Consider the following 11,474-nt stretch of genomic DNA (forward strand, 5'->3'; position numbering starts at 1 on the left):
TGATAGGAAAATGCAACATTCCCATCCACTGCAGCACTGTATGTGTTCTGGTCAATCATGGAGAGCTGGCACTGTGTAGCCCTGGTCTGGCATTGTCACATGCCAGCAGAGGTCCTCCTACAGGAGCCCCCTGGACTTCCTCCTCTTCCCCCTCACAATTTGCAATCTACCTGTTCGCCTGCCTCTTGCCCTGGCTCTGCACAGTGAATGCAGCTGTTATTTCTGCACTGGCCTTCTCTGACTGCCAAGGAAATAAGCAGAAGCTGTGCAGAGAAACAGGGTGAGAACAGCAGCTGGTGACAGAGACTGGTGGTGAAAATGCGGGCTCGCTGGAAGAGCCCAGGCGTGGCAGGCAAGATGTCCCAGATCCAAACCGGGCATCACCAGTTTAGGAACTGATGGGGTGATGGGAAGGGAAGGGAGAGCTCTCTCACGACAGAGGCCCTGCAAAGTTGCTACTACTCAGCAGTACACAAGGCTGGAGTAAATGGAGGGAGGCTGACCCAATTTCAGGAGCGCCTGAAGCCCTTTGCTACTATATGCCTAATCTTGGCATAGTGACTTTCCCCAGCCTGGCACCCTAAAGTTGCTTTGGACCAAATCCTATCATCCCCATCATGTTGACTGCGGATGATGGGACGTGTAGTCCAGCACTTCTGGAGGGTGTCGGAGGGGAAAGGCTGTTGGAGTGCAGCAATTCCCACGCTGCACCTCCGCGCCACCTGGAAGATGACAGCCCTTCGTCGCGCGCAGATGACGCCACACTGGCCCGCGAAGCGGCGTCGGACATGTCACAGTCGCTGAAGCCAAGAAATCGACAGCCAATTACACTACACGGCAGGGCCGGGGAATCCCTCTTCCAGGAGCGCCGACTTTCCCCGCCCCTTCGGCGCTTCGCCTAGTAGGTCGCCGGCGAGCAATCAGCGAAGCCCAAAGCACTGCGGAAGGCGGGATGAGGGAAACAACGCGGCCTCCCGTCAAATCAAGAGCAGCAGGGCGGGGCGGGTAAGAGTAGCGGCCAATGAACGCCCCGCGGAACGTGTGGGCGGGGACACAGGGCTTCGCTTCGCGACGCCTGCGCTGCCCGGGCTGTCTTCGGAGCGCCCGTTGGCGCCGGGGGGAGGCGGGGCGGGGCCGGGGAGCCCACGACGCCTGCCGGCGCGGGCGCGATGACGTCACTGCGAGCGCGCGGGGCGGAAGCGCCTCGGGGCGGCGGTGTTTACGGCGGCCGCCGCGGCGGGAGGTGGCTGCGGGAGCCAGGCCGGGCTGCGGACGCTCGGGCCAGAGCGGCGAGCGGGCCGCCCAGCCCCCATGTGCCCGCAGCCGCCCATGGAGGTGATGGAGGGGCCGCTCAACCTGGTGAGTCGCGGCGGGGGGAGTCGGGTCCGCGTCGGCGAGCTGACGTGGCCGGCCGGCCGGCGCTGCCTGTCCGCGGGGAGCCGGCCGGCCACGCCGGAGCGGGCGCTGTGCCGCCGCGCGGTGCTCTTCGCCACGACCCTGCCAGGTGGGCCACCGCTGGTGTCGCCTGCCCGGGGGCCCTGTGAGGCTTGAAGGCAGGCGAGCCGAGGACTCCTCCAGGCTGGCAGCGCTCCCTGCGTGGCGCTAGTCCGACGAGGGCTCAGCGGCCTCCGTCGGAGCTGCCTCCTGCTTGCTGCTTCCCAGCGTCGTCCCGGTTGTGGGAAAGTTACTTGTTCGCCGTGCGGTGTCTCCGTGGCGCGTCTTGCACTGCGCGGGCTAGCGTGTCCTTCCCTCACCCAGTTTATCCTTGCTCAGCCCTGAGAGGTAAGTTATGCTGAATGCCAGTGACTGGCCCAGTAAGCGCCACAGCTCAGTGGGGATTAAAGCCTGTCTTCCGTGATCCCCAGTCCAACCATCTAACCACTGACGGTAGCGCGCCGTTCGCCCTGGTGAGCGTCCAGTGGTTGTTTGACACCGGCTTTCGTTAGCCCAGCCGGCATGGCTCCCGGTTGGGGTTGATGAGAATAGTCTAACATCACTTGCAGAGCCACAGCTTGCCCTGCATGATAGACACTGGTTTTGTGGGCACCCGTTTATTGTCAAAGGTAACTTAACTTCTGTGACCAGAGTCAGTTTATCTCTGAATACAGCCTCAGTTAATTTATTAATTTATGTTATGTTGATATTTGTATTTTATTTGTGTAAGCTGTCCTGAGGCTCTTGCAAAGGACGGCATACAAATAGTCTAAAAATAAATAAATAAAAATAAATACAGAAGCTTGTGGCCAAAGAATGAGAGAAGGCTATTGTTGTTATGCCCAGCATGAACCATTAGAGGCATGCTTGGGTGTGATTCAGGTTATCTCCATATGTTCTTATTTTGCTAGAGGAATATTGGGAGTAATGGGCCATAATCTCATCTTTCTCCATCCAAAATTGCCGGCCAAATGCTATAGCAACATAGGTATGCCAATAAATGGTGCTTTAGGTGCAATCTTATGCATGTTTAGAAAGAAAAAAAAGGATCTACAGTTCCTGCTATTCCCAACCAGCCCTGCCAACTGGGAAATGCTGGGTATGGGATGTTTTTCCTTTTAAACATGTACAGGATTCTTTTCTTAGAGCGTATAAAGTGCCTCACGTCACTTACTGTCTTTGCAACAGCCCTGTAAAGTAAACTAATTATTATCCCTGTTATGTGCAGTAGTTAATGGCCAGTGAGATATAATGGATAGAGTGCTGAGCTTGAACTTGGAGATCTGATCCATACTGTCTCACAAAGCTCACTGGGTGACTTGAGGAAAGTTGTTGCCATTCAGCTTAACCTACCTCATAGTGTGGTTGTGGAGATAAAATGGAGGAGGCTTTTAATGTACATTGCTTTGAGTTTTTTGGAGGAAAGGCTGGATTCAAAGTTTAACAAATAAGCAAAGAGTAAAAGCTGGTGGGGCAATCATCATTTGTTGTTCTTTATCAAGCACACTGTATATGTTAAGGAATGCTGTATAGAAACCACCACTGCAAGAAAGAACAGTTTGCTTAAATCTGCTGAATTAATTCCCATTATGTGTTGCACAGAGCAAAACAGACGTACTTTTTCACATGACAGACATTTACCTAACTTTTCCAGTATACCTGGTATAAGAAACAATGACATAAGAGACAGACTTGCATATGAACAGTTTCCTACATGGTTAGGATTTTATCAGCACTGGAGAAAAAGAAATTGAGCAGAGTCTATTAGGAATTTCTATACCGACTGCAGTTCAACATCTATACAATCTTTCCGGAGCTGCATGGTGTGGTTTGAGCTAGAAATCCCCAGTTCAAAAATGTCATGCGCAAGCCACTTCAGTGGGTTTAGGCCATCTGTAATCTTTTGTAGTAAAATACTTGTATGCAGTTCTTCCTTGGTTGATATAAATATTGTATGTCATGGAGTCTCTGAGTCTATGGAACAATTGGAAAAATGCACTTAGCATTAGATGTCTACAAGTGCTGAGTAGTTTTATTAGGTCTACAGCAAAATGCACTTGTCTTATGGAAAGAGTTGGTAAGCTGTCAGCAAATTTGGCATAGTGGCTTCAGATGGAAAGTACAGCTACTTTAGAGGTGAGCTGCTGTGATAGATCTTAGTTGTCATTTAATGCTGACCCCAAAGGTTTCACAAAATACTTGAGCTGCGGTTCAATTGAAAATTTGGTTGTAGACCATTCAAAGCATGCAATCTGCAGAAGTCAGTGTCTTTAAGAAGGTACGGGTGAGGAATATGCAGCAGCTTGGCAAGGATAAACGATCATGTGGCAGAGAGGCAACAGAACTGCTGTGCCCATATTTCGTGTCAATCAATACTAGCTGACAGAAAGAGCAATCTGTGTCATCCCTGGCAGAGCGTCCTGAACCATAGGATTGTTCCCTCTGCCAAGGCCTCAGGTACCGCTAGAACCTTGGGAAGGGGATTCTGAGTTCCCCTCCTTGTCCTCTGCAGAGAGAACCACACTGGCTGCTTCCCGAGACAGCAAATAGGTCCTCAGAGAGAAATAAAAGGGGGTGTTCTGGTGGGTGGTCGGGGAGAGGCTCAAGGGGAGGCCAGGGTGCAAGAAATCCTATGGCTTCTTAGCCCTGGCCAGCCTTCTGCCACTGCACCCTTCTACGTGGGCTCAAGTATCCATCCAAACAAAAAAATGGAAAAGGGGGTGGAGAAATAAACGTCTGTGTCACTCCTGCTCTGTTAGCAAGCATTGGCTTGGGTATCAGTGATTTTCTTCTAAGGAGAGTTTAATCCTGTGGATTCCTACTTCGTAATCTTCTAAGATTGATGAATAATACATCTATTAGTATTGACTAAGAACTGTGGAACCACAGAAGAGATGACCGATCACAGTTCTTGCTTAAATGCATCTCCAAGAGACTGGTTTTACTGCAAACTGTTTTTCCAGCTGTGATGATATTGCTACCTACCTAAATCAGGAAGTGATGATGAATAAAGGCAACAGCACATGATTCATGGCAAGAAGCATGCAGTGGCCAGGCTCCTTCAAAATAAAAATCAAACTTGGCAAAACAGGTAGAAAAGGCTGTAAAGTATGAATCATGCAAGTGGCAAATGCAGAAATGTGTTGTTTGCCCCAATGGTTGGCGGGCTAGTGGGTATGGCACCCTTCTAAGGCCATATTCCTGCCTTTCCCTCTAGCTCCATAGATTGAGGGTAGGGGGGAATTGTCACACAGTATTATGTGTTGGAGTGTCTGTGTTAAGCACTGAAGTGACATGGATTCATCTTTCTGACTGGCGGTACCCTTGCTAAGGAGTTGGTCACTGCCATACTCAAGATTAACAAATTGGGCGTAGGGCTGTAGAAGATCCATGGTCCTAATGGACTGGAGTTAAATTTCCCAGGTTTGTTTCAGGTGGAGACCTTAGCCCAGCCTTTACCAGCGTAGTGCTCTCCAGATGTTTTCGAGGATAGCTGACAGTGTTCCTGACCATTGTTCCTGAGTTGGAGTTCCTGAAGTCCAAATCAGCTGGAGGACACCAGGTCCTAGAGGGCTGCTCTTCTCTGATCAGGGTCAAGTCTTAGCACAAGGCCTAATGTGGCCACTGGGCAGCACGTGTGTTGCCACTGCAGTTGTGTCAAGGACCACCAGCACAACGTAAACTAGTGGCCCTGCTAACTAAGAGGAATTATCATTTTGGGAATGGGACAGGTCAGCCGAGTCCATGGAAAGGTGGGCTCCTGGTGTGTCCTGTCACAGAAATGAGCATTTCCACCAGCTTCCAGGGTTGTTTCAGGAACCGCCAGAGCCAGGTGTATGCATGGCCTATTCCTCTGATGCAGCAGAATGTCAGAAGGTGTAGCAGCAGCGTCAGGCACTGCCCAGATGTTTGAAGGATGCATGAAAATACAAGGCGAAAAGGAAGAGGCAACCATATGTCACGGTAGTTGTATAGCATTATTTGGACAAGCGTAATACCACATGCAATAATCCCACATTCACACTCGCAGCTTTCTTGTCATGCTTTTAACAGAGTGGGTTTATATTAAGAATTGGAAAAACTTTCTGAAGGAAATGAGTACATAAACTGCTTTTCACCTTTGTTTTGCAATCATTTGTGGGATTACTGAGTAAGACATCTACACAGTGCGTAGGTGGTTTCAGCACACCAGGGAAATTCAAGCGTGTTGGGTAACACTTGGCTGTAACCTCCTCTTAACGGAAGGCTATCTTGGCATGTAGTTTGCTTGACAGCTGACAGCTTTCAGGGCAGTTACTGGAGCAAAGACAATTTCAGGGCTAGCAGAGGTAAGCCTGGATTATTTTGGAAGCAACACGCTTGAAAGGGAGCAGTAAACCTTAGGAATAAACAACTCATGAAGGTGGATTGCCCTATATTTATATGCAGGGCAGCTTCTGCTGTTGCACTGAAAGAGGGAAAGAGTGCACACAAGCCATGTTTCCTTTTTTTGGTCGTGTGCCCAGCAGGAAATTGTGTATGTTTCCTTGGGGAGACACACGGGCTGCAGAAGCACATGGAGTGCATCCGTTGTGTGTGTGGAGGGGTTGCTTCAAACTGGGGAAGCAGACGTCTCTCTCGCTGCCTCTTTTGTGTATGTGTCCAACCTGAAACACCACAGTAGTGATTATATCTTTAACTCTGGCTGCTGTTTGCTGTGACCCAGCGTGGTTTCAACCCTAATAGCCAGCCATCCTATTAAGTGCAGTAATCTGACCAAGTGGCAGAGCAGTTAATTCTGTTCTGTCTTGATGTTTGCTAGCTCACCTACTGAATGCTAGAATACATCCTTCATTTGCTTTGGGGAAGTTCTTACATCCGTATTGCTGTATTGCTTCTGCTAGGAATCTTTCTGCCTAGGAGCTGATAACATATGTCTCACCGATGGCATATGTAGCTGTCAGGTTTTTAGGAAATACAGGATACCACCGTCAATTTAAAGATTCAAGAATAAGCTAAGAATTGTAACTGTATTTTAAATAAACTTGGTATTTTGCACTTCTAGGACAGCTCTGTCTTATTTCTGTTATAAGCTGTCTGCTTCTTCTCTGCACTCAGTCAGTCTTTGTAATACTTGCCAGAATTCTATTTCAAAAGAAATAGAATTTCTTTTCTTTTTTCCTTAGGATGCATGTGTTGGATTTCTCTGTAGTCTCCTGTTTTTAAGTGACTCTTATTCCTGTTGTGTAGGATGGTTGTTAGTCTTTGGGGGCTTTCACTGAAAGGCAGCTTGGCTGAAAAGGAGAGTTAGGCGCTTCCTGCTAATGGAATCTGCCCAAGCCCTAGTCCCGCTTGTGCTGCAAGGAATCTCTCCCAGCTGCCCAGAGGAGGTTGAAGGCCTGCCTGGCAAGATAACTGTTCTTTCTCTTCTGACCACACCTATGTGCCTATAGACTGTTGTAAGGCCAGAAAAACATTTTGGAACCAGAATGATCTCTAGCATCTCTGAAATTAAAAAAGAAGCAGTTTGCAAAAGGTGCTAGAAGGGCAACTTGCCGTAGTATCACCCCAGAGAAAAATATATCCAGTTGTCTTCCACAGCTGTATCCAAAAGTGGAAGAATTGTGGTAAGCTGTAGTAATGTTGAGTTTTCCCCCCAGTTAAGGGAATTCCACCTCCTGGCCATGTTTTACAGTGTCTGGAGCACAGAGGCATGTTGCCTCTGATTCTGGAGGCAGCACAGAGCCATCAGCACCAGTAGCTTTTAATAGCCTTTTCCTTCATGAATTTGCCTGATTCCCTTTTGAAGCCATACAGGTTGATGCCCCTCACCACATCTTGTGGCAGCAAATTCAGTAGTTTAATTACGTAATGTGCAAAGACAGACATCCTTCCCAATCCTTTTATCTGATCCGAATCTCCCACCACTTCCATGGGAATACACTGGGTTCTAGTAGTAGGAGAGAGGGACAAACAGATGAACAGTCTTTGTCCCCCCCCCCCCCCCGGCCATGCAGTATATTGTATGTGTAGGGTTCTAAAGGAACCTGGTGAAGATGTCAGTGGAAGATGTTTTCCCCCCAATGTCTGCTATTTGTTTGCTTCTGGAGAAAGAGCTGGTGTGCTGTTCAGTCACAGAGACGCATGCCTCGGTCTTGCTCGGTGCACTTCCCTTTCCAGTGAACTCATCGCCTTTTCATGCCTGCCATGGAAGAAGTAATTCTTTGCTAAAAGTGAGGAAATGTAGAAGAAGAAGAAGAAATGGAGAAATAGCCACTGTGGCATTAAGCAGTTGCTAGCAGGTGGCGCAGTGGTTGAAACCGCTGTGCTGCTGGGCTGGTTGATCGAAAGGTCGCCAGTTCGAATCTGCACAACAGGATGAGTTCCCGTTGCTCCGTCCCAGCTCCTGCCAACCTTGCAGTTCGAAAGCATGCAAATGCAAGTAGATAAAAAGGCACAGCGTTCCGTGCACTTGGGTGTTTAGTCATGCCGGCCACATGACCACGGAGACTGTCTGCGGACAAATGCTGGCTCCCTCGGCTAGGAAACGGAGATGAGCGCCGCCCCCTAGAGTCAGGCATGACTGGATTTAATGTCAAGGGGAAACCTTTACCTTTTTAGTGATGACTTCAGAGCTTGATTTGCCTGTGGCTTTCAGAAGGAGAGAAATTGGCATTTAAATGAGCCTGGACTAGCTGAGTCGCAGGCTCAATTTCCCTTTGCCTACTTTGTTAAACCAGTGAGCTCCAATCCAAAGTGGGTGCCTGTGCACACCTTGTTTGCATACTGCTTCTGTTGTGAAAGTACCGGAGCGTAGTGCTGCTGCTAAGGGATTCTTTTTCAGAAGGTTCCACAAGGTGATGTAGAGAAAAGAGAAATCGGGGCAATTCCCTCCAAAGGCAGGTGTTTGCTGGCACAGGGTAACTATGGCTGTGGCTATGTAAGTAAGGCAGTCCTGATTAGCACCTTGGTGCCGGGTTAGAATAAGAATCTACTGGGTGAGACAGTTGGCAGAAGGTTATGTACTGAGCTCATGATTAATAAAAAAAAGTTGTTAATGTTCTTTTGGCCCAAACAAGAAGAGATGGAGGCAGAATTGGCCCGAGTGGTGAGTCTCTGAGGGGCTGAGCTGTCCTGAACCATGCCTGAGGCAAAGCTGTAGCTCTTAATGCATGCAATCCCCCTTCCATATCTGCACATCCGTTTCACTGAAAGTCCGGAATAAGTAGGAATACCTAACTAGTAGCAAACAATCCCAGTATTAAAAGCTGTTTTTCCCTCTTGAAGGCTCATCAGCAGAGCAGAAAAGCTGACCGTTTGCTGGCAGTGGGGAAGTACGACGAAGCCATTTCTTGTCACAGAAAGGCAGCAGGTGAGTGCGTAACAGTGAGGCGATTTGCTAAAAGGAACCCTAATCCTCCTGTTTTGCCTGAGTAGCTGTCATCAATTTAGAGACCTGGTAGGTGCAAAATGGCTGTTAACCTTCATTAGCGATCCTGGCTCGGCCAGAAGTCTGTTTTAATCTTGCAAGTTGGCGTGAGCGCGATAGAAGAAAGATGTGAGCTTGAACCTTGGCTGCTGAACTGTCGTTTGCTAATGGCATTGAGCAGTTTGTTTCCAAGAAAGGGAATTTCCATTCACTCGCCAGAAGTTCTTGTATGTGTGTGTTTGGGATGGGGGTGGGATGCCTTCTGCCTTTTTGAAAGTAAAAAATGCTTTCGCCTTAATTGGCATTGCAGTAGATTAATGGTCGTATATGTTGTTAATAGGACTGTAGAATACCTCCCTGGAGTTAGTTTGTGGCTCTATCGTTGCAGGTATGGAATTGCCCTCAAACCCTGATAAATCTCTGTGGTTTAATCCTTTCTCATTTTGTGATTTATACAGCATATCTTTCGGAGGCTATGAAGCTGACACAATCAGATCAGGTGAGGTGACGCTCTTTAAATGGCAATGATGTCAGATATGTGAGCAAAGGCTTATCTCTGCAACCCTAAAATCAACTAGGGACTCTGTCAGCTTGCAATTGGCACAAGACAATAAGAGAAAGATAAGGAACTCCATGGGTTTAGAGGCAAGTGAAGTGAGGACAGAAATGTAGGAAGTATTTGTGCTTCATGCTCACCTGAAGCTCTGTCGATCAGCAGCCGCGGGTGGGTTGTTTTCAGAGCGGTGCAGAACGCCCAACAGACCATTGGTCTCGCCATGGATTGTCCTAACTCCTCCCCCCTTGGTTCTTCAGCTGCTGTTCCAGGGAACTTGGCAGCTAAGCCACCCTGTCTGCTTTCTGCACCGCGATTGCGAGCCCTTTCATGTTTGCTTGGGCTTTCCTAACCACATACTTTTTTGTAGATTACTTTTCACAGTCTACAGATTGACAGCCAGTGGCAGCCTTTCCAAGGTGCCCAAAGTGTCCGGCTGTCAGGAGAGCACAGAGTAAGAAATAAACCTGTTTGCATCCTTTCTGAGTGCTTGTTGCACTTCATCAAGGTGGGGTTTCGCATTTTGGAGCACTCGTGCAAGTTGAATTGTTTCAAAGTAAATGAAAAAAACTTCAAATTTCAAAAAAACTGCAAATTTCTTGTGTCTAAAAATGAAAAGTGATGGTGAACCAGTGACGGTGTCCAACGTGCTGCTCAGGCACTTTGGAGGAGCTGTCACTGACTGTCAGTTAGGAGACGGTGCAATGCAGTTTCCAGGGGGAAGTCACAGTGAACAAAAACGGGCGTCTGACTGTGAGAGGGGACACCGAGTCAGTGACAAAGTGCTGCTTGGGCAGAGGTGGGTCAGCTGTCCTTGCTGGTGGCTGAGGTGAGCGAGGCAAGAAGGGCAAAGCATTGCTGCTCCTGTTGGCAGGGAACTTCCCTCCCTCTTTCCACAAGCTTCGATGCAGTGGGTCACCTAGCTTTGAACAGCCTGAAAGCCTACTGTGGGTTCAACAACCCCTCAAAACAAGCCATGGGTTGTTAAAGTGGCTTGCTGCTCTCATACACCCCACCCTGTGGGGAGTGTTCCAGGTTTCTATGATGTAACAGCCCACTATGATTTGTTGTTTGTGATGCATTGTTGGGTCATTCAAGCCTAGTACATTTAGGTTGCTGTCCGTGTCAGTAAAATATAGTCGCTTGAATTACCTGTCTGCTTTGGGGTGTTTTTTAGATACTTTTTATCCATGGTGCTTCTGTAGAACAACAATCAAATTCTTTTATTTGGCAAGGACTCTTTGAGGCTTACCACCCTTAATCTAGCCAGTAATTGAGGCAGCAGAACAAAACAGACTCCCCCCCGCCCCAATACTTCCCCAGTGGAATATCCAGGTCTCACACCTGGGTATTTGACCCATCGATGGCAGAGAGACAGATGGAGGATAGTTTTGTTTTGCAAATCTGGGTGTTAATTTTTTTTTTTGTTAAATGGACGAAGTATTTATTTTTAGGTGAACTTACTACTCAGAAAACACCTAGAAGCAAAGTGATTGGGGCTGAAGAATTTGGTTAGCAATAATAAAACTTCCTTGGCATCAAATCTTGTTCTATAAGCAAGACAGGTAAACAGAACTGGTAACAGTACAGTCTACTTACCAATGTGGAAAAGGTGGAAAGCACAGAATGGGTTTCTGTGTTTTGTTCCATTTGCATAGAATGGGAATATTGTGTGGAGAGTGGAGTGTTAGGAAGTACAGTATATCACAGAAGTGAGTACACCCCTCACATTTTATTATATCTTTTCATGTGACAACCCTGAAGAAATGACACTTTGCTACAATGTAAAGTAGTGAGTATACAGCTTGTATAACAGTGTAAATTTGCTGTCCCCTCAAAATAACTCAACACACAGCCATTAATGTCTAAACCGCTGGCAACAAAAGTGAGTACACCCCTAAGTGAAACTGTCCAAATTGGGCCCAAAGTGTCGATATTTTGTGTGGCCACCATTATTTTCCAGCACTGCCTTAACCCTCTTGGGCATTGAGTTCACCAGAGCTTCACAGGCTGCCACTGGAGTCCTCTTCCACTCCTCCATGATGACATCACGGAGTTGGTGGATGTATTGACCTTGTG

At 47.9% G+C, this 11,474-nt stretch overlaps 1 protein-coding gene across 2 annotated transcripts in view; it reads left to right on the top strand.

Moving 5' to 3' along the window:
• The first annotated feature begins 1,253 nt into the window (after positions 1–1,253).
• NRBF2 (nuclear receptor binding factor 2) overlaps positions 1,254–11,474 on the top strand; it is a 13,853-nt gene continuing 3,632 nt past the window's right edge. Inside the window, exons 1-4 of one of the 2 annotated variants that reach the window (XM_044420403.1) lie at positions 1,254–1,359; positions 8,701–8,785; positions 9,301–9,341; positions 9,766–9,903. In XM_044420403.1, coding sequence (XP_044276338.1) covers positions 1,312–1,359; positions 8,701–8,785; positions 9,301–9,341; positions 9,766–9,903 — 312 coding nt within the window. In that variant the 5' untranslated portion in view covers positions 1,254–1,311. The remainder of the gene's footprint in view (positions 1,360–8,700; positions 8,786–9,300; positions 9,342–9,765; positions 9,904–11,474) is intronic. The other variant, XM_044420404.1, reaches the window with a different exon arrangement.

The sequence above is a fragment of the Varanus komodoensis genome, unplaced genomic scaffold, assembly GCF_004798865.1.
Source record: "Varanus komodoensis strain SLA01 unplaced genomic scaffold, ASM479886v1 scaffold11, whole genome shotgun sequence".
Classification (NCBI taxonomy): Eukaryota; Metazoa; Chordata; class Lepidosauria; order Squamata; family Varanidae; genus Varanus; species Varanus komodoensis.